Here is a 27,081-nt window from a genome sequence, read left to right as displayed (position 1 = left end):
GCAGGTGACATAGTTGTGTGGACACACCCTTCACTGTTAAAGTGATACAGTCTGAAGAGAAAGGAGACATGACAGAGCCTCATGGTTATTATTGGACATAAAACAGGTTGTAAAACAAGTTCTGTATAAATAACTGTTCTGGTCCCTAAATGAAACAAGGCTCAAAATAAAGGAACCATAACATATATGAGAGCACCGCTGAGCAGCAATCTTTAAACTGGATTTTTATGTAACCAAAACTAATGAGAGAGAAGAGAGCCCTGGCCAAAAATAAAAGATGGAAGCAGACCACAAACAAGCCATGCAAGGGGCCGTTTGAGCTGGGCTGCTCCCCCCTAGCCTAACGTCCAAAACTAACCTATAAGAACCCAAAACCGAAAACCGGACTACCAGTGACTCCCAACTCACCTCATAAGCAAAGAAACCAGAGTTACAACAGTGCTGGTGTTGGTGGTGGTAGCCAGCACACTCACTCCTCTTGGCTTTATACCCCCATGGGAGTCCCTCCAGCCAATCACCGAGGAGGAAAACAGAACAAGTCAATCATCACACACACAAAGAGAGAGCCCACGCTAACAGAGGCGCACCCCTCCACCCCTAGGGCCTGGGATCTTACTGTGTATGCAAATGTGCTCGTCAGCGTTCTGCAACATCTGTGTACATACTTGCTGCAGCTGATGCAGCCTATATGCTCAGTACTGGAGGTCACCACTAGGGGCAGTACACAGCACTTGGCCAATCTGTCGGTCACACTTTATTTCTGTAAACAACAGTTTACCAATCAGCTGGCACCCACTTTCTACACAATGATATTAGAAAAAAAGGAAAAATAAAATATACATTCAAATATGAACCTAGCTAATATTACTCTACTATTAAAACCAGGAAAAGACCCGACACTTCCATCCAGTTACCTTCCAGTTTCATCAATAAATGTAGATCTTAAAATAATCAGCAAAGCTCTGGTTAGAAGGACAGAAAAAATAACCCCTCTAATAATACATCCTGACCAAAGAGGCTTTATTAAAGGTAGACATTCCTCTACTAACATGCGTAGATTAATTAACATCATAGATTATTCTACTCTACATAATCTGGAATCCACAATAATTTCTTTAGACGCAGAAAAAGCGTTTGACCGAGTAAACTGGAAATTTTTATTTGCAACGTTAAACAAATTTGGGTTTGGGTCATCTTTCATAGATTGGATGAAAATATTATATAACAACCCAAATGCATGTGTGAAGACCAATGATCAAACTTCTCCAAGCTTCTGTTTGCAGAGAAGAACCAGACAGGGCTGCCCGCTTTCTCCATCACTCTTTGCTATTTTTATTGAACCCCTAGCTGCTGCCATAAGACAAAATAAAGAGATTAAAGGAATCCATGCCAAAAATATAGAACATAAGATAAGTCTTTATGCTGATGATGTATTACTTTTCCTCCAGAACTCACCGACATCTCTCCCCCAGACAATCACACTTATTAACACATTCTCATCAATATCTGACTACTCTATTAACTGGTCTAAGACTATTATTATGCCCATCAACTGTGACCTACAAAACATACCCAATACTACAATACAGTCTGGAAACATTAGATATCTAGGCATAAAAATTTCCCCCAGGTTATCAGAACTAACAAAGCTAAATTATGTCCAGCTACTTAAAGCAATAGAGGATGATCTCTCACGGTGGAGTTCTTGACCAGGTTTTCAAACACTGTCGCTGGTGTTTTGGCCCGTTCCTCCATGCAGATGTCCTCCAGAGCAGTGATGTTTGGGGCTGTCGCTGTGCAACACGGACTTTCAACTCCCTCCAAAGATTTTCTATGGCGTTGAGATCTGGAGACCGGCTCGGCCACTCCAGGACCTTGAAATGTTTCTTACGAAGCCGCTCCTTCATTGCCCGGTGTGAAAAATGACCAAGAGTCTGTAACGAGTAAAAGTATATAAGTTTTATTACAGGAGAAGTATTGAATACAGAATTACTTGCAAGTAATGAGAGTGGTCGTCCCGACTCACGTGAAGTCGAGAGAGACTCTGGGGAGACAAAAGGAAAAACAACAGTTCTACATTTCTGTAGAAAGAATCCTCCTTCCTGAAGACCTTGGGTGGACACACAACTCCAAGAGCTGGCGTCAAAACAACCTCACATAGTTGTGTCTCCACCAGAACCAGTCTAAGGGTCTGAGGAAGGACCAGATAAAGGTCATCTTACCCTCGTAGTGAACTTTTAACAGAGCATGTATATGAAGAGAAGAAACCTTAAAAGAGAATAAAAGCATGAAGAGTAAAAATGTAAAAAGTGTAATATAGTAGCAATCAGTGTAAATACAATTTATACATGAATATAGTAAAGGAAGTAATTATAGGTGTGATTATAATATTATACATAGAGCATAATAAATAAAATTTCTTCCACAGCATTTTCAAAAACATTGTTAAATAAACTCATGAAGCCTTCCTGGTCCCTGACTTTTCCTAAAGTTAGCCACTTGAATTTTCCTAAAAACTAGTTTTAATGTTTAGTATGCAAAGAACATCCATCATCCATCCATCATCCATCCATCCATCATCCGTCCATCATCCATCCATCCATCCATCATCCACCATGTCTCCACCAGAACCAGTCTAAGGGTCTGAGGAAGGACCAGATGAAGGTCATCTTACCTTCGTAGTGAACTTTTAACAGAGCATGTATGTATCTTCCTTTTTGTAAAGCCTTAGTTTGACTCTCTGACCCTTGCTTTCATCCACGTGTCACTTGGAAAAAACAAAACTCCACAAAATTTTTCGTATTCAGTCGTACATTTTACTTTAAAACTTCACAAAAAAAATTGTCCATTAGTTCTCTATAGTAAGGAAAATAAAAGTAAATAAAACATAATGCCATGAAATGAGAGAAAGAGAGGTCAAAAAACTGTGTGGCTCTACTCCAGGCTTGCCTGACTGTCTTGTTTGATCAGGTCCCAGCCCCACCCTTGTTAACCTGCCCAACCAATCAAATATGCAAATCATCTTAGAGCCACAATATCCTCTTCGAAGTTACAAAGTTATCCATGCACGTAATTAAATAAAGCATTTTTCTTGTTTTTAGCTTGAATTACGAAACACCTATATATTAAATAATATGAAAACATGCATGAAATTTTTAACATAACTTTAACCATAACTTAACTAAAACTTGTATTTAGGCTCCTACAATGTCTATGAAGAGAATAAACCTTAAAAGTGAATAAAAGCATGAAGAGTAAAAATGTACAATGTAAAAAGTGTAATATAGTAACAATCAGTGTGAATACAGTTTATAAATGAATATAGTAAAGGAAGTAATTATAGGTGTAATTATAATATTATATATATATAGAGCATAATAAGTAAAATTTCTTCCACACCGGGCGGTGTGTTTGGGATCATTGTCATGCTGAAAGACCCAGCCACATTTCAACTTCAACGCCCTTGCTGATGGAAGATGTCGTCCTGGTCTCTTTGCAGCAAAACAGCCCCAAAGTATGATGTTTCCACCCCCATGCTTCATAGTAAGGCAAGGATAATTTATTTGTGTAGCACATTTCATGTACAAGACAATTCAGTGCTTTACATAAAACATAAAAACATTACAGCAAGGTGCAGAAAAAAAATCAAGTATATTAGAAAATCAAAGATTAAAAAAGATTAAATTGATTACATAAAAACAGAAAGAAAAGGCTCAAAGAAATAAAGTTAAGATTTCAGCATAAAATAACCAGATCCAGATCTGGACTCTAAATAAAAACTAGTCCATGCAGCAGAGAACAGGTGGGTCTTTAACCTGGATCTAAATAAACTGAGTGTTTCAGCTGATCTGAGGCTTTCTGGGAGTTTGTTCCAGACATGTGGAGCATAGAAGCTGAATGCAGCTTCTCCATGTCTGGTTTTGACTCTGGGAACTGATAAGAAACTGGATCCAGATGACCTGAGGGTTCTGGTAGGTTCATACTGGGTCAAGAGGTCTCTGATGTATGTTGGTCCTAAATCATTCAGAGCTTTCTAGACCAGCAGCAGAACTTTAAAGTCTATCCTCTGACGGACCGGCAGCCAGTGTAAAGACCTCAGAGCTGGACTGATGTGGTCCACTTTCTTGGTCTTAGTGAGGACTGGAGCAGCAGAGTTCTGGATCAGCTGCAGGTGTCTGACTGATGTTTTAGGTAGAACCTGTAAAAACTCTGTTACAATAATCAAGCCGACTAAAGATGGAAGCTGGACTAGTTTTTCCAGGTCCTGCTGAGGCATCACATCTTTTACCCTTGATATGTTCTTAAGCTGATTGTAGGCTGACTTTGAGAAACACATTAATGGAATCACAAATCACCCATTCATTATAAATCAGACAATGTGATTTTCTGGATGTTTTTTCCTCACATTTTGTCTCTCATAGTTGAGGTTTACCTATGATGAAAACTACAGTCCTCTCATGTGGGAGAACTTGCACAAATGGTGGGAGAGAACCCACGCATACACGGGGAGAACATGCAAACTCCACACTGAAAGACCACCGCTCCCCTTGGAGCAACCAGACCATCATTCTGCCGCCACCATGCTGGACTGGACAAGTTAAAAAGACAATAGAGGAAACAAATGATATCTTCCTCTCACGTGTGCAGTTACAATTCTTTTATTTTTTTAGATGTTCTGAAAGAGTTTTAATGATTATGGAGGAAAAAAAGTGTCACAATGATATAAATACAGTACTGAATAAATTTGTTATCAATAACCACTTAAATGTATCATTAATATACTGAAGTAAATACATATATGATGAAGCATGTTTAGACCTAGCTCTGTGATAAATAAAAAGACGTATGTAATCAAATTCTTGGTTAATGAGCTCAGCGTTAGCCCGCCCACCAGCTGTGATGGATAAAATTAGATCATGATGATCTGCAGCATGGGGACCATGAAATTATTCATTAATGCCTAAAATGTTCACATATGAAATATTACAATATATTTAATCATATACGCATTTCCAATTTTGCTAAATAACTACATTTAATTATTCAGTTACATGAAGTATTAGGTGCTGTATTAATGTATTATGGCACTTTTTCCCTCCACAGACCATCAGCATCTGGCCTGATGGAGGTCCTGGTCAGTTAAAACCCATCTAGTCAGCCCAGACCTGGGAAAAAATCTAATCTAATAAATCTAATAAAACTCACACGCCTCCACTCTGCTGCAGAGCAGCTTCTACAACCTAAACTGTCTGAATAAATCTTTTATCAGTCAGGAGAGAAACAGACACGTTTAATCTGTTTATTTGTAGAAAGACCAAAGAAAACATGTTTGTGTGTGTCAGCTGCATCAAAGTGCTTTAATACTGAGCCGAGTCCGTCATGCGGCAGCAGCTGTTTGGTGTCTAAGATCCATCTAAGATGCTCTGCACATGAACCCAGGACGGGAAAGTCCTCATCTGTCTCTGACACAATCTGGGAAAGTCATCTTCAAACTGGACACAGTGGTTAAACAGTAGATCACGTCTGATAAGAAAACAATAAAAACAGAAATGCTCCACAGGTCAGAAACAGAAAGGAGGTCTTCTTGTACAGTCAGGAGGTGCAGGATGCCTCGGCTGGAAAACATCTGGTGAAGCTTCAGGTCAGAGTGATCTCCGACGACTGGCTGGCATCAATCACTCTGAACACTCCCACCTTCTCCTTCATGCTCCCCTTGTCTTTGTCTGAAAACAACAACGTGTTACTGGAGATAAAAACAGAAACCCCTCCTGAGAGAAGTAGAGATGGAGTCTCACCCAGTAAGTCGCTGCGATCCAGTAAAGCCTCCAGGTCCTTGTCGCTGATCACCTTCCCTCTGGAAGCCTTCACCTCTCTGAGGACAAACAGCTGGATGTTACTCCGTTAACTGATGGGTTAAACCCAGATTATCTGAAGTTCAGAGGTTGTTCATGTCTTACTTCTCAGGCCCTTTAGCTTTGAGCAGCTCCTGCAGCTCATCCAGATCGATGCAGCTTCTGCTCTGTTTCAGCTCTGCCTTCCCTCCTTTAAACTTATCTGTGCAGGAGAACAGCAAACACACCGTCACTGATGCAGCTCTTCCAACTCACACTCTGGATGATCAATGATCAATAACATACATGCAACGTTAAAACATTGATCTGACAGCTGAGCGCTGCGGTGGGACAGCGTCCAACCAGAAGGAAGACACCAAGACCTACTGACAGCAATCTGGCCAGAGACAAAGATTTTCTCTTAGTGAGAATGAAGGTGCTGCACATGAGGACGTCAGCAGGGCTGCAACTAAACACTCTGATGGTCGATTAGTCACCGACTATTAAAACGACTAGTCGACCAATCGGCTTCTGTATCATAATTATTAAATGATCTTATTTCACTTTCAGCTTTTAAATCTTGCATGAGGTTGTTCTGTAAATCCGACGTTCCTCCTCTTGAAATGTTCGAGCGTTGCAGACGTACTTCGTGGTACACAAGGTCCGCTTTACAAACCTCACATGTATTTTAATTAGTGCTGGACACGCTAACGCGTTAATCACGCTTAATTAACGCAACGCTGAATTAACGCAACGCTTAATTAATGCTGTTAATTCTTCTAATCGCGCGTTAATGTTTTTTTTTTTTCTGGCCGCTGGCTTTGATGACAGAAACATGGCGTCCATGTCTCTCTTCCCTGCTGCAGCGGTGATAATGTAATCAGGAGAGAGCGGGTTTATTAAAATGAAGACACATTTTCTGTCTGGAACAGGAAGAAGAAAAAAAGAGCCGACGTTTCTCTTTGTCAAAATACATGCAGATAGACAGAACATCGTAATTTTTGGACGGGAAACTTTTTTATTATTATTTTTTTTAATAAATGCGGTTTTAATTTATGCAAGACAGCAAAGGTAAAACATGCTTTCTGACTTTTACAAACGTGCAGCATAAATCGGGTCTTCTTCTGTCTCTGGTTCGGTGAATCTTGGTTGTATCGAGATGAAACTTCCAGCTGTGGAATCTGTGAGATGTGAGCTTTCAGTAGAGGAGCCGTTTGTTCGTGTTCATGTCGTGAGGTGGACACGGGGAGACATCATTTGTGTTTAAATATTCTTTGGACTTTGTGTAGCTGCTCTTTGAGCTGTTTGTTGTCTTAACTGTGTGTGTTGGTGATAGAAATGGGTTTACTGAGCTGGTAGCTGAGATTCTGGACTTTCTGTGGATACCACACATGTTTATAGTTACATCTACAGACCTGACGCTACACCCGGAAACCAGATGTTAACCCTTAACTCCCGGTAGCGGAGGCTGCAGGTGCAGAGGTGAAGCTAAACAGTCAAGCTAAGAATGAAAGTTTAGAGAATTTATATCCAGAAACCTGGATAATGAAGCAGTGAAGGTGCATGGATGGAAGTTATTGTGCATATTGTGAATATTTCTCTCTCCTCACCATCTAGAAGCTGTGAGATTCTCATCCTGCTTTCTGTCTGTTCACCTGATGCTGATATTCATCACATATTGTTCCTTCTGTGTTTAGAAGGAAGCAGCTTCACAGCTTTAAATTCATCCTGCTGACTTTTTACCTTTTAGTTAGTAAATCCTGAACATTTCATCCTTCTTTCTCATAAATATGTGATTTTATATATGAAGAAATATTTTAACTGTTGGTGTTTAAAGAGAAAACTGCTGCTAAACCTGTTTATGTGTTTAGTGCAGGGGTCTGCAGCCTTTCCAATCCAAAGAGCCATTTTTCCCTCAGCCAGCTAAATAAAACTCCTTTAGAGACGCAAATGTTACCAGACTTATCAAAAAGTCAGCTTAATATATCTTTTAATGAAGAGCCACCATAGGATGTTTGTAATTTTTGAAGAACCATATTTTTAATTTAAATTTTTAAGGTTTTAAAATAAAGAAAAACATAACACCTTTATAAAAAAAAAAAGAGGATAGACAGACTTTTTGCTAAGGAATGTAGATATTTGTGGAAAATGATGTAAAAGAAAGGAAAAAAAAGTCCATGGTTTCCAACCTAATGACAAGAAAGATAGATTAAAAAAAAAATATTTTAGCCACGTATTTAGAGACATTGTGGAAGGTCCAGAGAGACACTTGCAGCTCCAGAGTTGCCGGTTGGAGACCCCTGATGTCGTGTTTGTAAACCAAAACTTACTGCATTTTCTTTTTATAGCTGTAGGCCTTTTTTTTTTTTTAAAGGAAAGAGACATTTTGCGCGTAATGATGCGATTAATTGCGATTAAAAATTTTAATCGTTGCCCAGCACTAATTTTAATTATAATCAATACTAAAATAAACATTTGAAATATGTCAGTCTGTGAGGAATGAATGTTGACATTATACCAGGTTCACTTTTTAAATGGAATTACTGAAATAAATCAACCTTTTCATGATATTTTCATTTTATGACGAGCACCTGTGGAGGATTAAAAGTGCAGAAAAGGATCTGCGTGTTGTGGCTGGTACTTGACACCAGGTTCAAAATAGAATGTGTTTTAGCAGATTTCTGATAGTGGAAGAGGCAATCCCTCAACGACCTCAACGAGACCTGAAGTCGATCTCTTTTCCCTCGTCTCTGTGCACCTGAACAAACGTCTGAGGGATGGAATCATCCAGCCATGGTTTAGAAGCAGGTTTGAATCTGTCAGGAACAAAATGGACCAGCTCCAGCGAAACATTTGCCTCCAAAAGGATTTTAAAGACTGCTGTGTTATGGCCTAATGAAACGTGGCTTACTGAGCAGGACCATGACTCCTATCTCGTCATGGATGGTTTTGGGAGCCCCTTCAGACATAACTGGAGAGTCAAGGTGACAGGAAAAACAGAAGGAGGTGGGTAGGTCTGTCCCCATCAGAACAAATCTGCATGCCAGATGATGAACCTTTACCTGCCCTGGAAGCTCCCTCAGTTATTTCTTACAGTTGTGTGCATTCACTAGAGACTCCAAACTTCCTTGTGGGTGAATTTTCATCATGCTTCAAAAACCATTTGATTGTAGACGTCAGGAGACACCCCCCCCAACGATTAGTTCACGTTGTCGACAATAGTCAACGAATTTAATCGTCAACTGTTGTCAACAAAAGAAAATAAAAAAGAAAAACCTACAGAGTTAAACATCATCTTCTTCCCTATCATTATTTGCAGCCCTAGTAGAGAGCTTCAGATTCCTGGACACGATCATCTCTCAGGATGTGAAGTGGGAGGAAAACATCAGCTCCATCCTCCAGAAGGCCCAACAGCGAATGTACACAGCTCAATAAATAAAGGGAACACTAAAATAATCCTAGATCTGAATGAATGAAATCTTATTAAACACTTTGTTCTTTACATAGCTGAATGTGCTGGCACATGAATTTGGAGTCACACTCCACATTAAAGTGGAAAAACAAACTACAGGCTGATCCAGCTTTGATGTAATGTCCTTAAAACAAGTCAGAATGAGGCTCAGTAGTGTGTGTGTTGCCTCCACGTGCCTGTAGGACCTCCCTACAACGCCTGGCCATGCTCCTGATGAGGTGGCGGATGGTCTCCTGAGGGGTCTCCTCCCAGACCTGGACTAAAGCATCCGCCAACTCCTGGACAGTCTGTGGTCAATGAGGCGTTGGTGGATGGAGACATGATGTCCCAGATGTGCTCAGCTGGATTCAGGTCTGGGGAACGGGCGGCCAGTCCATAGCATCGATGCTTCGTCTGGCAGGAACTGCTGACACACTCCAGCCACATGAGGTCTAGCATTGTCTTGCATCAGGAGGAACCTAGGAGGAACCCAGGATCAACCACACCAGCATGTGGTCTCCCAAGGGGTCTGAGGATCTCATCTCGGTACCTAATGGCAGTCAGGCTACCTCTGGCGAGCACATGGAGGTCTGTGCGGCCCCCCAAAGAAATGCCACCCCCCACCATTACTGACCCACTGCCAAACCGGTCATGCTGGAGGACGTTCAGGCAGCAGAACGTTCTCCACGCCGTCTCCAGACTCTGTCACGTCTGCCACATGTGCTCAGTGTGAACCTGCTTCCATCTGTGAAGAACACAGGGCGCCAGTGGCCAAGTTACCAATCTTGGTGTTTTCTCTGGTAAATGCCAAACGTCCTGCACGGTGTTGGGCTGTAAACACAACCCCCACCTGTGGACTTCGGCCCTCATGGAGTCTGTTTCTGACCTTTTGAGCAGACACATGCACATCTGTGGCCTGCTGGAGGTCATGTTGCAGGGCTCTGGCAGTGCTCCTCCTGTTCCTCCTTGTACAAAGGTGGAGGTAGCGTCCTGCTGCTGGGTTGTTGCCTCCTACGGCCTCCTCCACGTCTCCTGATGTACTGACCTGTCTCCTGGTGGCGCCTCCATGCTCTGGACACAACGCTGACAGACACAGCAAACCTTCTGGCCACAGCTCGCATTGATGAGCCATCCTGGATGAGCTGCACTACCTGAGCCACTTGTGTGGGTGTAGACTCCGTCTCATGCTACCACTAGAGTGAAAGCACCGCCAGCATTTAAAAGTCACCAAAACATCAGCCAGAGAGCAGGACTGAGAAGTGGTCTGTGGTCACCACCTGCAGAACCTCCTTTATTGGGGTGTTTTGCTAATTGCCGATAATTTCCACCTGCTGTCTTTTCTATTTACACAACAGCATGTGGAGCTGATGGTCAATCAGTGTTGCTTCCTAAGTGGACAGTTTGATTTCACACGTGATTGACTTAGTGACGAGTTAAATTGTGTTGTTTAAATGTTTCCTGTATTTTTCAGCAATGAATGGACTTCCTGCTCCTGAGGAACCACGAACTGCTCTGCAAGCTGCTGCTGCAGGTCTATCCAGCAGTCATGGAGTCTGTCCTGTGTTCCTCCATCACTGTGTGGCCTGGAGCTACAGCCAAGCAGGACCAGACCAGACTACAGCGCACCGTGAGGACGGCAGAGCATCATTGGAACCTGCCCTCTATTCAGGACCTGTAGTCCTCCAGTATTCAGAGCAGGTCAGGAAACGTCAGAGGACTCGTCTGCAAACAGACTTTTTGAACTGACCAGGACCAACAGGCACCTCAGAACCCTGCAGACCAGGACCAACAGGCACCTCAGAACCCTGCAGACCAGGACCAACAGGCACCTCAGAACCCTGCAGACCAGGACCAACAGGCACCTCAGAACCCTGCAGACCAGGACTAACAGGAACCAGAACAGCTTCTTCCCCACTGCAGTTACTTTATCGAACAGATAAACTGCTAACTGTTTATTACAGGGTGCATTTTAAAATTCTGGTGTTTACATATCAAGCCCTACATGACCAGGCACCTGAATACATCAGGGATCTCCTACAGCTCTACGTGCCCAGCAGGTCCCTGAGATCGAGTCATCAAGACTGCTGGTTGTTAAACCAACATGGCTGAAAACTAAGGGGGACAGAGCCTTTGCAGCAGAGGCTCCTGTCCTCTGGAACTCCCTTCCTCTAAGCCTGAGATCTGTGGACTCCATGATCTCTTTGAAAAAGCAGCTAAAAACACATCTTTTTAAACTTGCTTTTACTTAGTTTTATTTGTTTTTATTAACTCCAGTATTACTGTTATTTAGTGTTTTATCTTCTTGTTAAGCCCTTTGTGATTTTTATCTTTAAAGGTGCTATATAAATAAACATTTACTTACTTACCGGTTGCCCCTCATCTCTCATGCTTCATGTTCTACTGCTCCTCTACTGCATCTACTGTATACAGTGTATATTGATTTGATATCTGTAGTTGTGAATTTTATTATTTTATTACTTTTTACTTATTCTAATACTTTCACTAGAGTAAAAACATCTGCTGGTATGTGTTCATACTTGGCGAATACAACTGATTGATAGACTTTGTGGAGAAAATCCAGGTTTTAAAATAGTGATTTGGGGTCTGGTCTGATGTTCCAGACCATGTTTTTGTGCTCATGAAAGCAACATTTCTTTTATAAGAAGTTCTACTGACCTCCAACCATCTAAACGATGACAGAAAAGCGTTGCCTGCTGATGGGGAGCAGAACGGTGGACACAAACTTTACTCACTCTTGTGGATGACCAGCTGCTCCAGCTTCCTCTTGGCCGAGGCTCTCTCCAGGATCTTCTGGTCGATGGTGTTGGCTGTGACCAGCCGGTAGACGACCACTGGTTTGGTCTGCCCGATGCGGTGGCAGCGGTCCTGAGCCTGCAGGTCTGCCTGGGGGTTCTGGTGGGGGGTATTGAACACAGTTATATCAGGATGAAACGCTTGTGAAACTGATGAGTTAACATCTGGGAGACTCCTAAGAAGAGATGGAATCATCTGGTCCAGTAAAAACCAGCAGAACTGAGACAGAACTCTGCACCCACCCAGTCACTGTCGAAGATGATGACGGTATCAGCAGCTGTCAGGTTGATCCCCAGACCACCTGCTCGGGTGCTCAGCAGGAACAGGAACACCTCTGGATCTTTGGAAAACCTGGTCATCTGAAGGAGAAGAAGATCCAAGTAAAACTCAGAAACTCTGAGGATCCAGTATGAATCAGGAAATCCCAGCTCAAACTCACATTTTCATCTCTGTCGGCGTAGGACATGCTGCCGTCCAGTCGGCTGAACTGGAAGCCTCGTAGGTAGCAGTAATCCATCAAGATATCCAAGATGGACGTCATCTGACTGAAGATCAGAACCTAAACAACAACCAGCTCACGTCAGAACCGATCAGGCTTCATTCAGCAGGTCCGCCTGATTCTCACATCAGATCCGAAAAGTCTCCCTGACGAAGGCCCGAGGCCTGAAACGTGCAGGACACTGAGATAAAGGCCCTTCAGTTACTTTTAGAGGGTACTTTGGAGATTGCTGTGTGTCTATTCAGCTCTTGTAGTTGAGAAGATAGACTTCATTTGTTTTGGGTCATGTCATTTTAGACAGAGGCAGAGTGAGTAGGCCTCTTGGAGAAGAGGTGAACATCGAGCTTCAAATGATTTCTTCCTACTTTCAGTGAATTTACTCTATTAATCTACACATCAGATTAAATGAAAGCAGGTCTCAAAGCAGCGGTTTCACCTTGTGTCCTCTCTTCTTCAGGGCAGGCAGCAGTCGATCCAGGATCAGGAACTTTCCAGAGCTCTGCACCAGCTGTTCATCAACCTGCAGCCAGGATCAGACGTGAAGAAGAACATGCCATCAGCTCCTTCAGATCTCTGATCATCACATTTCTGCCTCCAGATCAGCAGCTGCAGGTCCATCACCGTCACAGAGGTGGGGCCGGGTTACCTTGAACTCCTGGGTGGCGGGGTCCAGGGGGTACTCCACCAGGTAGGGGTGGTTACAGCATCTCTTCAGCAACATTAACATGTTCTGCAGCTTCAGGTTGATCTGAGCATCCAGTGGGCTCTGGACATCCAGGACTGGAGAGGGACTGGAAGAGACAGGCAGTGAGCAGGTTACTGTTAGACTCAGTAGGGGGGCTGCAGAGGACAGAACCACTACCACCCCCCTCAGTGATCTCGGTCCATAGAGGCAGTACCAACCTCTGCTCCGCCTCCTTCCGGACCTGCTCCAGGTATTTTTCCAGGGCAAATGGTGTGTCCGCCTCTGTCTCTCTGTAGTTCACCGCCTTCCGACTTCGCCGCTTGGGTCTGCCGTTTGGCGTCAGGAGGACGGGAGCTTCTGTCTGATGAGGAGGACGCAGAGTTTTACTGGTTAGTCTTTAGTTACCAGGAGAAAGAGGAGCTTGATGGAACATCATCACATGGATGACCGTGGAGTTTGGTGAAGTAATCATTTAAAAAGATCAACCAGTCAGCAAAGAAACAACCAGATGGACGTTATTCAGCAGCCACATTTCCATGGATACCCGTCTTTGGATTACAGTCCTGATCAGAATAAAAATGAAAAGGTTGTGATTGGCTCGTTTGTGTTGCAGCTGAGATTGGATCGTTTGTTTTATTCGAGGTTACATCTAGTGGAAGAAAATGTGAGGAGCAAACAGAAGCTGTGGTGCAGAAGAACGTAATTTAATTACGGAGGAGAAACTGAAATCAGTGAGATGGTGATAAATAATCTGTTTCTGCTGTTTCTGGCATATCTGACAGTTCTGTTCATGTCAGAATGATTCTGATCACACGTGCTGATCAGACTAACGTTTAGGATCCTGTAAACAGAACAGGTCTGATCATAAGAACTGATCAGAATCTCTCCGGCCCGGTACCTTTTCTTGGCCCAGCATCTTAGCGATGGTCTTGTTAACCACAGCGGAGTAATAAACCTCCTGCTTGGGCGTCAGAGGAGCGTAAACTACGATCTCTTTCTTTGGAGGAACCTCCAGCGTCACATCGGACTTGAGCCTTCGGAGCAGGAACGGAGTCAGAATCTGAAACAGGAAATAAATCAAGTCTGTTCAACGTGTTCTGATAACATCTGAGTGTGAGAATAAACTTTACTGGATCTCTGATATCAAACCATCTCAATTTACAGCAGAACATTCTGGCTTCATAAAACAAGACATTAAACTGACTTCATGTTTTAAAGATCAAGTAGAAAAAAAGGGATTAACTTGGAATTTGCATTAAGAAAATTAAAATATTTCCAGCAGTGAAGTCTGGAGAAACTCTGGAGGACCGACCTGGTGCAACATGCTCAGGATGTTCTGCTCCCGCTCGGCTACCACCACGTTCTCAGATTCTCCCAGCGTGTTGATGTCGAACCATGACTCAAAGCTGCAGACAGACAAAAGGTTAAAGCGCAGAAGATGGACCAGGTTCAGGACTCAAACAGGATCTGCAGCTACTGGGAGACCAGTACAGGTTGTCCACATTTCTGATCTACACATCATGAGCTGCTGGTGTCTCAGTTATAACCAAAGAAAAATCAGGAGGATGAAAAATCATCTGCCACAGGAAACTTTTAGTAATATCAGAATCACCTCTTCAGGTCATCAAAGACCTCTGGAAGGAGGAAGTTGAGGAGGGACCAGAGCTCAGCCAGGTTGTTCTGCAGCGGCGTTCCCGTCAGCAGCAGCTTGTTATCGGTGGGGAACATCTTCAGCTCCCGGACCAGACGGCAGTTCATGTTCTTGATCCTGTGACCTTCGTCCACGATCAGATACTTCCACTGGAAGCGCTGGATGGAGCAGGAGACAGGAGGAAAAGATTCATTCAACACATACTGAAGCCAGCAGGTCACCAGGAGGAAGCAGCCAGGTATGCAGTTCTCACACAGTGGTACGGGTACCACCGGTGGACTCTCTGATATCAACCACTTAAATTATGTTCAGAGTTTTTGTAAACTGCAGATATTCTCAAGTTCAAACCATCATAAGGTTTTGCATCAACGTCAAACAAAAACTGTCTGAACGCCCCAGTGAAACTGACGGCAGCTCCAGTCAGCTGGTTTTATGCCGTCACGTGATCCAATTATGTCATCCTGATCAGATCCATGGATGATGCCTCTGCCTTTACTGAGATTCCTTCCTTTACCTGTGCTAATAAAACCTAAATAGAAGGATGAATGGAGAACAAAATCATTCATTTAAACATTAAATTTAAACATTCATTAATCAGGCATCACAGCACCCTCATCAGAATCACTGGCTTCTTCACCAACAAGCTACTCAACAGGATTTTTTTTTAACCAGATATTTTTACTGTGCACGTGTAAGAGCACTGACATCACATAAACCTGGTGACCTGGAGCTGCTGTCAGCTTCACGGGGAAGTTCAGATCGGAAACTCTCTCCCAGTTTATGTTTAATGTCGATGGAAAACCAGAGATATGATGCTTGAATTTGATAAGACAAAAACATTTATCCCAGTGTAAGACTAGGATGGACAGGCATTTCTTTAGTTGTAAATAAATGTTTGTGGATTTTTGTGTCAGATATGTTAATAAAGCAGCTTGAAGTGAGAGAATACTGATCAGAGGTTATACTGAAGAACCTGAGCATGTTGAGGTTGTAGTAAACATTTCCTTCATGAAAAGGGAAAATCAGAAGTATTTAAAGAATTCAGTTTCTGGGTCTTAAAATGTTTACAGTTAGCGATCAAAGGTTCACGGTTAGCGATCAAAGGTTCACGGTTAGCGATCAAAGGTTCACCGTTAGCGACAAAAGGTTCACCGTTAGCGACCAAAGGTTCACCGTTAGCGACCAAAGGTTCACCGTTAGCGACCAAAGGTTCACCGTTAGCGACCAAAGGTTCACCGTTAGCGACCAAAGGTTCACTGTTAGCGACCAAAGGTTCACCGTTAGCGACCAAAGGTTCACCGTTAGCGACCAAAGGTTCACCGTTAGCGACCAAAGGTTCACCGTTAGCGACCAAAGGTTCACCGTTAGCGACCAAAGGTTCACCGTTAGCGACCAAAGGTTCACCGTTAGCGACGAAGGGTTCACCGTTAGCGACGAAGGGTTCACCGTTAGCGACCAAAGGTTCACCGTTAGCGACCAAAGGTTCACCGTTAGCGACCAAAGGTTCACCGTTAGCGACCAAAGGTTCACCGTTAGCGACCAAAGGTTCACCGTTAGCGACGAAAGGTTCACCGTTAGCGACGAAGGGTTCACCGTTAGCGACGAAGGGTTCACCGTTAGCGACCAAAGGTTCACCGTCAGCGACGAAAGGTTCACCGTTAGCGACGAAGGGTTCACCGTTAGCGATCAAAGGTTCACCGTTAGCGGCGAAGGGTTCTCCTGGTTATAAGGCACAGGGATGTCAGGACAAAATATTATCTTTTTCTTTAAAAAATACGCTGAAAAATGCAACATTAAACAAGACTGTTTTTCTAACCGCACACTCAATAAGCTCTATTAGCTAATAAGCTACTAGCGCCCATACGGCTTGCAATCCACACTGATTTCCTCTGCCCACGCCCATTTTTCAGTCCCTTATCAATAAGGATGGTTTCTCCGGGCTTCACAAACTTAGCTTCCAGCTATCTTTCACTTGGATCTGAACCCAATTTGTTAATTCCCACAATGCCTGCTCCAGTTCTTCTTCTAATTGGCCCAACTTTTTACTAATCGAACTACAGAACTCGCTGTTGTGGTTGACGCACAAAGCATTATGGGAAGTTGAGGCAATCAAAGAAGAACTAAATGAGCAATAACGCAACAAACCATTAATTCCTACAATTCCCACAATGCTTAGCCCCGCACCAGTCTCACTTGTGACCTCTACTGGGAGCCTACGTTACAGTTAAGTCCTTGCAGCGTTGTGTGCAAACAGAGCAAGAGGTTCGGCATGTTTTTTCCTTCTCCCATCACAGACGGCCACATGCCGTCATTCCGGCACGGTGCCAGAATTCCATCACCCCTGGCCTTGTCACTGACTGTTAAAGTATGTTTTTATCCTTTTTCTTGACTTGTTCCCAAGTCTGTCTAGCTCTACTACTGCATCTGAAAGAACGAGGTTAATAACAATTAGGTCAAACATGGCAGAACTGCAGAACCAGGAATTTATGGAAAACTACTCGTGCCGTCACGGTGATGAAATATTATTCCAACACAAAACGTGCTCACAGAGGGGCTAAGCCTCTAATAAACTCACTGGAAACCAGAAGTGCAGACCTCCACCAAGACATTTATTTTTTAATTATTTTGCCAATGATTGTGGGAAAAATTTTTTGGTTAGAAGCTCTAGTGGCAAAATGATCCCCATCTCCCCCCATAGTAAAGAATCGCTTAAAAAAATCTTGGATGCCAGCGGTGATCTGGATCACCCCTAAAATGTAATCACTCGTTCCTTATTCTATTTCTGACAGTTCCTAAAAAAAATTAAATCTGTCCAGAACTTTGTGAAACAGGATGACCTCCATCTTGGCGAAGGTATAAATGAATAATGAAGGAAAGGGAGGAAACGCTCTGCCTGGAACATCTGTGCCGTAATAAAGTGAAAATGAGCGATCAGTGCTGCTTTTGGCCTGGATGATGTGTTTACATTCTTCATATTTCCTCAAGAATCGTCTGCTCCTCCATGGTGAAGTCTGCTGCTCTGCAGGGTTTCTCCATGTCTGATTGGTCAGACGCTGCAAACTCCACCCTGGCTTGAATTACCGAGCTGATAACCAGCTTCATGGAACCTCTTAACGGGATCCAGAATGTCTGGGTAAGTCAACGCTGGTGACAAGATATCCGGGGTGTGGTAGTCATGTTTCTTTATACAGGTCTGACGTTTACAGTCAGTGATGACATGTTTACAATGAGATGGAACAAGATGAGCCGGCCGGCTCTATGGATGGATTTGAACTCTGGTGGAGCTCATGGGCCTCGCACCGTGGAAGATGAGGGTGTTTTGGCATCCTGCACTTTACCCACACTTCAAAAACTTTTCCCGCAGTTTTGCAGAAGTGTGGCCGTCCTGTGTTCGCACATATTTACCCAGTGAAAAAAGTATTGTTTTCAGCAGGACCTTTTCTAACAAAGTACTTGACAAGTGGTAGAAATTATTTATACTTCAGCTATGCAGGGGTGGGTCTAGAAAAGTTCTGATGGGGGGCCAGGAGCACTGACCAGGAAAAGGGGGGCACAGATGAGACCTTTTTTTAGGTCTAGATTTTATGAAATATTGAACTGTTTATTACAACTAAAGTGATCATCTGATGTAAAAAAAAAAGGAAGAAAAAACCAGTGAAACAAGCAGCCAATGATGTATTTTATCAGCAGGTGTTACTTTGTGTGATGCTGCTGTAGGATTTTTAAAACTGCTGCACAAACACTAACATAAAAGGAAAAATCACCAGTTCTATCAGATGTTCTTCATCAACATTAACTGTTTAACTTCAGTCGTCACATCTGGTGGTTTTATGAGAGATATCACCATGGAAACGGTTGGTGAGATGACGCTGTATGAATTATGGTCTAGAACATGGCAGAGATGATGAACATAAGGAAGAACATTACATGCTGTAAGATTCGGCTCCTTCAGGTATAGTTTGAAGGGGGTCAATCATGATTTTATGCTGCGATTACTCTAATTAAATATTTTAATTGTTTGATAGCCTTAATAAAATGTTGTTTCCAGTTAGTAAAGATGTTGTTTACAACTAGTGATGTGATGTTTACTGAAGGATAAACAGCGACCCTACCTGGAGGAACTTCCTGTCAATCATGGAGATCTCAAAGGACGTGACGACTACCGGAAACATGCTGAGGGGCCCCTGAGGCCGGCGGATCTGCTTCAGCAGCTTGGCCCTCTCTGTCTGGGGACCGTGATAGAGCAGCACCGACACCTGGAACAGACATGATGGCTGAGTCCTAGCAGAGACCACCAGATGCCCCCATCATCAGATATCATCATCATCCTCTACCTCCGGAGTGAAGCGTCTGAATTCACTGATCCAGTTGGGCAGAGTGGAGAGAGGGGCCACCACAAGGAAAGGGCCCATCACCTTCTTCTCTATCATCATGGCGATGTGAGCAATGCACTGGATGGTCTTCCCCAGTCCCATCTCATCAGCCAGGATCCCGTTGATCCCGTTCTCCCACAACATCTGTCAGACAGAACAACACAGGTCAGATCCAACCAGAGCAGGTGTGGGGCATCCAGGTAGATAAGAGCTCCATGCTGCAGGTGAGGACGCAGAGGAACAGCATGTTTCTCACTTCCTGTCATGACTCTGCTCTGTTGGCTAACAGAAACATGTCTATCAGCACCAATTTCTTTCTACCAAACTGGTGTTTCAGCCAGTTCACACGGCTCCGAGTGAACCGTACTATCCGTGGAAGTGGACCAGGGTTTCTTTAAAATCGGACCAAACAGCACCAGCATCAATGAACCTTAAATTTTCTCAAGTCAGTCAGTCATTAAAACCACGTTTTTACATAATACAGCTACACAGCCTCTGATGTCAGGTTTCATTTCCCAGAAAAATCTGTTATTAATGTGTTAACCTGTAACTTTAGACAGCAGCTTTTTGGAAGTGGACTTTTTTTCTTTCAGAAAATGATTCATTTCACAGCTTTCTTTTGATCTGTTAGAAAAATCAGCATCACAGAGGTCAGAGAGCAGAGCCCGCGGCAGCCGGAACCGGTCTCTGCTGGTCTCTGAAAACCTGCTCACTCTGGAGTCTCACCGTAGTCCAGCTGAGCCAAAAAGCCACTACGTGTCTTTACTAAGGATGTGAACTAGTCCACTAATCAATTAGTGGAAACGTGCACAAAGTTGACACCATTTCTGGAGGACGGTTGGATGTTTTATGTGAAGGAGTTGCGCGTCTGTGCAGCGACATGGTGGCGTTTACAGCGTTAAAATAACAGCGTGGCTCCTTCAAGAGCTGAGAGGAGAGAAAGGAAAGGAGGGGGGAGATGTCGGCGCAGAGGAAGTCGCTGTAACAAACTTCCTGTTCAGTGGTGAATGTTTTGCTACCAGCTTTAGTGATAAACACTGCACAGCTCTGCTACTTCCAGCAGAGTCTTCAGCGCTGCTGGGTAAAATGAAGGGAGCTAACCCTGAAGCTAGCCACACCTTCATCCAGGAGTAACCACCTCTCCTCCGCCTCCCGACAATGATGTGGAGGTCGGGAGTTTTCCCAATAGTGGAGGCAACAGACCAGAGCAGCACAAATGTTGCTTCAGGAACAAAAAGACCAGATGGAAAGACGAGGAAAATAACTGGTTTGGTTGCTGAACTCTCCTGTTAGCTCAGTGTTTAGCTAACATAGCATAGCAGGCGCTAGCCTATATAAAGCAGCCAACCCAGGTTCGATCCCGACGTCTACCTGACCCACTTTCTCATCTACCTGCTGAACAAGAAAAGATAATCAGAGCTCACAGTGTTAAAAATAGAACCATGTAAAAAAAAATGTTTATGGAACACACACATTACACAAATAACATCTCAGACACGTTTTACAATTTCTATTTGGAGAGGAAGTATTTTTCATCCCATTATTGATATTAATTGATTTGAATTTAAATTATTATTCATTTCAAACTTACTTTGGCACATTGTGGCAGCAGACTGTCGCCTTATTTGGCCTGAATGGCTTTTATATGGTGAAAGTTTTGTTTCACAATGACAGAAGATATTTTAGTGGCTGAGGTTATTAATAACATACATCCCCGTTTCTCTTGTTTCCTTTTCCAGGAGGATTAATATCAAATGTGTCTTTATTAGTTTTAGTAAACAGCTTTAATAACTACTGTGGGGTAAAAGGTCTGATTTTGAACTAATGTCTCACGTTTCACATCCTTTCTTTGGTTTTATTCTGGACCGTCGGCGTTTTCTCCCGATCTTGTGCGTACGTCTGGTCAGAGTTGCCGTGGTTTGGTTTTTATTAATGGCAGAAGTTGGCTCTGCTTGGCATACGCTGGTTTTTGTTCCTGTTTTCTACCTCATCGAACACAGAGACAGCCCCCCCCCCCCTTACCCTGAGCCACTCGATGCCTTCGATCTGGTAGGACCTCATGACTCCCCCAGTGAAGAGCTCTGGCTGCTGGACAGAAACCGGCTGCCCGTTCACCTTCCTTTGAGGATGCAGGAGGTGCTTGGCATTGTCTCGAACCGTCTCCGATAGGCGGTTCTTGATGTCCTGGTTGGAGTCACTCATCTTCTCGATGTCCTCGGCTTCCAGTTTCCTCTGGGTCGGCGCCTCGTTCTGAACACGGGACACGGCACACGTTAGGAGGAGGGCTTTTATTCCCCAGCAGGTGAAACTGAGTGAAGAGAAAAACTTGGAGCATTTGGATGAAAGAGGAGATGATGACGCTGTAAAGGCCAGTGAGTCTGGAAAGAAAAATGGTCGTTACCGCTTCCTCCACCTTTGATTTCTTGGCTTGAGACATAATTTCCTGGAAAACAAACAAACAGAAACTCAGTGAAGAGACGAGTTGAAGAAACTCGCGAAGGAGAGAAATGCAGACGTTACCTCCGCTGACATCACATCGGCTATTTTGTACTCGTCGGTTCTCTTCCTCTTCTTTTTATCTGGTCAGACAGAAACGAGTCAGTATCTGGATACGAGCTTATTCTCCATCAGGCTCAAACCTGATTACTGGGCTCCACGCTAACTTTCTGCACCCCCCGGTGTTCCCAGTGTCGCTGTCAAGTCCACATTTTAATCCGTTCTAAGACGTTCCTTCGGATCGATGCCCAGATATACTGATGACTTAAATAACAGCGAACCAGAAAGAGGTTCTAGGAAGTGTTGATTCTTTATTTGAAGGTTAAGTAGGAAAAATCTTTGAAAACAACCTTAAAGATCTTCTGCTTCTGGAACATTCCTCTCCTCTGGATTTATTTTTCATCCGTTTCATGATGATCTGCTTGAACTGAATCTGGTGACTTTAACATGTTTATAACTGCTCATAAAACATCCAGTTTTTTGGTTTGTTTTTAAATACACACCAGTGTCTCCTCCCCTATCAGTAATTTCATCAGCAATGATTAATATCTCCTCCAGGACCTTCACCAGGTGCAGCTCCATCACTCAGGTGAGACTGATGGAGGCTGCTCTGGTTCCTCCACCTGGTTTATCAGCAGTATTTTCTCATCCTGAAGCATCACCACCGACTCAGGCAGCGTCTTCGTGTTTTGTTGGACTTCCTCGTTTTCAGGACATCATCTGTGTTTCTGTCAGTTTCTTCTCCTCCGCTGAGCTTCTGGAGGAGACTTGATCTCCATCAGTTCATGTGACCTGACACAAACGTCAAAATGCATTCATCTCTCATCCAGATTTTCTTCTTCGTGTGGTTCAGGAACCATGAAGAACTCTGAAACTACTGGAGATACCAGATCACACCCACACAGGAGCAAATTCCACCGTACTCCACAATTTATTCCAGCTTTGTCAAATCTGTGATCCGTGTTCTTCATCGTTCTGGATGAGTAACACAACAGAGCCAATCAGCAGAGAGGACCTCTCTTCTCTAACTGGTGTTTATCCTGCTGTCGTTCTGGTCCCAGTAGAGATCTACCGGGTAGAGAAAAGCTCTCTAACAAGGAAAAGAACCAACCGTCGTACTCCTCGTAACTCCGCTTGTACTCTAGAGCCCTGACACTGGATCTTTAGTTTCTAGGAGATTAAATGAAAGAACAGCTCACCTTTCTCAGGGTCTCCGCTACAGGTTTGAACCTAAAAGACAGAAACACTCGATGATTTAATCTAATGAAACGTTGGTCCAAAACCCGTTTCCACTCCAGCTTCTCTGCAGCATCTCTCACCTTCTTGGCTTTCTTCTCCAGTCTGTCCTTCCGGAGTTTTTCCTGAAGCAGGAAACAGAAGCATCTCCAATCAGGGGCAGCACCTCCAACATCCACCCGCCCACACCGCCCACGTCTCCAACATAGACCCTCACACACCGCCCACGTCTCCAACATCCACCCGCCTACACCGCCCATGTCTCCAACATAGACCCTCACACACCGCCCACGTCTCCAACATCCACCCGCCTACACCGCCCATGTCTCCAACATAGACCCTCACACACCGCCCACGTCTCCAACATCCACCCGCCTACACCGCCCACGTCTCCAACATCCACCCGCCTACACCGCCCATGTCTCCAACATAGACCCTCACACACCGCACATGTCTCCAACATCCACCCGCCTACACCGCCCACCTCTCCAACATCCAACCGCCCACCTCTCCAACATCCACCCTCACCCACATCTCAACCATCCACCCACCGACCAGCGCACCTCATTCTGCTGCTGCTCCATCTTGGTCAGTAAGAATTTGGAGTAGATGTTGCTCTTCTGGAGAAGATGCTGAAGTCTCTTGAACCTCATGTCCTGTGAGTCCTTCTCCCACGACTGCCGGGCCTGGACGTGGAAATAATCCCATTTTAATGCAGGAGCCATTTTACACCTGAACCAGAATAAAACTGGATACATGAACCTCAATAACGTACTTTCTCCATCATCTCCTTTTCCTTCCGCTCTCCTTCCTCCATCAGTAGCTTCTCTTCCTCCTCCATCTCCTTCGTGATGACCACTTGAGACATGTTTTCAGATTTCACACTCGTATCTACAGAAAATTACATCAGAAGTTCACACCCTCAGAAACTGAACATTTATCCTTCCTGGTGAAATTCCTAAACCTGCCTACTGCCTCAGCCTAAAAACTAAAGCTCAGGTCGGATCCACTTCACTGACCATCGGCAGCTTCAGTCTCCATGGCGGTTCCCAGCGGCTGCTCAGACTCGTCAGGTTTGGGACACTGAGGGGATGCACTTCGACGTTCCTCTTTCAGACTGTCAGTGAAGATCAAATTAGAATCAACAGGGTCTATTTATTCTAGAGGAAGGATACACTTAATTCACCTGCTTCAATCTTCCAACAATAAATGCGCAGAAAGGGACCTGAACACGGTTTAAATAATCCACTAATCTTCATTTTCTCCGTCTAACACTCCTTACTTTATATGATGCCAAATAATTATTTTAACAACTCACCAGCTCATAGTTGTTAACGGGGATGACCTGACTGCTTCAATGCTTCTGAAAACTTTAACAAACCTTTTTTGTTTTCCAACAAAAAAGTAAAAAAAAAAAAGCTGCAGTTACACAATCAGTACTGCAGCTTATTTAATCCGCCATAAAGCAAAACTCTGTAAAGCTTCTAGTTTTCGGTCCGGTTCTTCTAAAAACGTTTCAGTCACCGCAGTTTGCTTCCAAAGTTTTATCTTAAACTAAACCAGTGTATATCGCTGTTAAAAATCCACCGGTTTCCACGCACGTGCCGCGGACACCGTGTTTGTCTGCCAGTTTAAAACTACAAATGTACTTCAAATGTACTTCCGTCTTTAACCTTTCAGAAGACAGGCACCAACACAATCATTACATTGAAATCTATTTATTGTGAAGCTTAAAACGTCGTCATTTCCGCTCGTCCGTATTTAGATTCGTCTCACTTGATGCAGCCATGAGTCCTGTTAGTGGGCGGGGCTACTTCTTTTCGCGCCAGTTCAGACGAAACCATTATTTCTAAAACAGAGGGGTGTAACAAAAGATTGAAGTAGAATTAGAATTAGAAATGAAAGAAATTACACAGAAATTCATATAAATTGCTATTAAAATATTATTTTAAATAAAAAATGTTTACATATGATAACTTCTATGTTAATACCAAGCATTTTAAAGGAAGAACCACCCCTCTGATAAAACAAATGCGGCACATTAATCATCTCGATTCCCGCGAAAGTGTGGACGCAAGCAGGAAATGGATCACATCCAACTTTTTTTTTTTAAACAATTAGGCACAGATATTCATAGAAAATATGTCATATTTTCTAGGTAGCTTACGAAAATACAACACAAAAAAGAAAACAACAGAAATAAACAAATAAATCACAGTTCACATTTAATGTATTGTTTCTAAAAGTGTTTCGCTTTAGGTGACCCTGCATGTTTTAGAGGTAACCCTACTTTAACACACCTGGATAAAAGGAATGGCTCCTTAACAGGTTTGCAAAGACCTTGATGGGGAAGTTCATTAATTTGAAACAGTGGTGTTGGAGTAGAAATACTTGTGCAAGGCAGTGGGTTTTGAGGACCTGGACTGAGAAACAAGAGCTTAGAAATTACTTTAATCATTCTTAAATACAACAAAATCTGAAAAACCTTGGAAAATTTACAATTGTGCATGTAAAATGTTCCAATAATGAAAATATTATACACAACCCTACATATTAATTTGGACAAATAGTCCATAAAACAGTATCATCAAATAAAAACAGTGTAATGTAGATACTACTACAAATAATAATGATAATAAATAACCACAGAAAATTTGTCTTTTTGACAAAATGTAAATTCGTTACCATCCAACCTTAACCTTTTTCTCTAAAGTGAACACATGGAAAAATATCATTAATCTTAAATACTCAATTAACTCACCTTAAAATCAATGACATTCAACCCGCCCCCAATATTACAATGTCCCTCTTTCTAATAAATAAAGAATACATTTTGTTAACCTTCTTAAGTGTTCTGCTCTTAAATGAGTGTTTCTCAATCCATGTGCTTAGGGCCCACTGCCCTGCATGTTTTAGATGCGTTCCTACTCCAACACACCTGATTCAGATTAATGACCATCCTCGTCAAGTTCTTTACTGCATGTTAATGAGCCATTCATTTCATTCAGGTGTGGTAAAGTAGGGTTACCTCTAAAACGTGCAGGACAGGGGGTCCTCAGGACCTGGATTTACAAAATTTGTTTACAAAAATGTCCCACATCCAATTTAGAAAGTGTAAAAAAAACAACTATATTTTCTAATATTACAAAGAAACAAGTGTTCTTTTTATCTTTATTTTCTGTTTTCACAAATTCAGTGGTTTGACCCCTTCCTGATCTTATTTTTGCATGTATTTTGCACTTGAATGTTTCAGATCAAACAAATATTTGTTAAACTACACAAGTAAACACAAAATGCGGTTTTTAAATGAAGGTTTTTATTATTAAGGCCACTTCATTTAGTTTTTCTACAGCCATTCAGAGGTGGACCTGCTTGTGTGTTTTAGATGGTTGTCCTGCTGCAGAACCCACGTTCATTTCAACTTGAGGTCACAAACAGATGGCCGGATGTTCTCCTTCAGGATTTTTTTGGTAGACAGCAGAATTCCATTTATCACAGTAAGTCTTCCAGGTCCTGAACAGCCCCAGACCATCACACTACCACCACCATATTTTACTGCTGGCATGATGTTCTTTTTCTGAAATGCGGTGTTACTTTTATGCCAGATGTAATGGAACACCTTCCAAAAAGTTCAGCTTTTGTCTCATCAGTACAGAGCATTTTCCCAAAAGTCTTTGAGATCGTCAAGATGTTTTCTGGCAAAACTGAGACGAGCCTCAATGTTCTTTTGCTCAGCAGTGGTTTTTGTCTTGAAACTCTACCCTGCAGGCTGTTTTTTATTCACAATATTAAACAAATTTGGGTTCAGGTAATCTTTTATAGACTGGATAAAAATATTATATATACCAACCCAAATGCATGTGTCACGGGTGGCAGTGTGACCCCATAAGGGCCGCCACCCGTGGGTTCTTTTAGGATCAGGGGAAGCAGAGTTAAACCACAATAAAAAAAAATTAAAAAAAATTAAAAGGTTTCTAAAACAGTTTATTAAAATAAAAAGGTGAACCATCACACAACCCTAAAAAAACTGAATGTATTGGAATCA

At 43.0% G+C, this 27,081-nt stretch overlaps 1 protein-coding gene across 1 annotated transcript; it reads right to left on the bottom strand.

The window, feature by feature from the left end:
• Positions 1 to 5,285: 5,285 nt before the first annotated feature.
• On the bottom strand, positions 5,286 to 24,705 carry hells (helicase, lymphoid specific). The gene is made up of 23 exons (XM_042009688.1): positions 24,355 to 24,705; positions 24,056 to 24,153; positions 23,812 to 23,927; positions 23,600 to 23,722; positions 23,120 to 23,161; positions 23,000 to 23,030; positions 21,825 to 21,883; positions 21,706 to 21,747; positions 21,327 to 21,554; positions 19,266 to 19,448; positions 19,044 to 19,187; positions 14,893 to 15,089; positions 14,593 to 14,686; positions 14,179 to 14,340; positions 13,499 to 13,641; positions 13,242 to 13,386; positions 13,032 to 13,115; positions 12,536 to 12,655; positions 12,339 to 12,455; positions 12,036 to 12,195; positions 5,958 to 6,054; positions 5,796 to 5,872; positions 5,286 to 5,723 (listed from the first exon to the last, which is right to left on the bottom strand). The coding sequence occupies exons 1-23, from the start codon at positions 24,360 to 24,362 to the stop codon at positions 5,638 to 5,640; spliced, it is 2,556 nt and encodes an 851-aa protein (XP_041865622.1). The 5' UTR covers positions 24,363 to 24,705; the 3' UTR covers positions 5,286 to 5,637.
• Positions 24,706 to 27,081: the final 2,376 nt, after the last annotated feature.

This window comes from Melanotaenia boesemani, chromosome 16 (genome assembly GCF_017639745.1).
Source record: "Melanotaenia boesemani isolate fMelBoe1 chromosome 16, fMelBoe1.pri, whole genome shotgun sequence".
NCBI lineage: Eukaryota > Metazoa > Chordata > Actinopteri > Atheriniformes > Melanotaeniidae > Melanotaenia > Melanotaenia boesemani.
The sequence above is the reverse complement of the archived record's forward strand: the minus strand, read 5'-3'. Positions and strand labels throughout refer to the sequence as shown.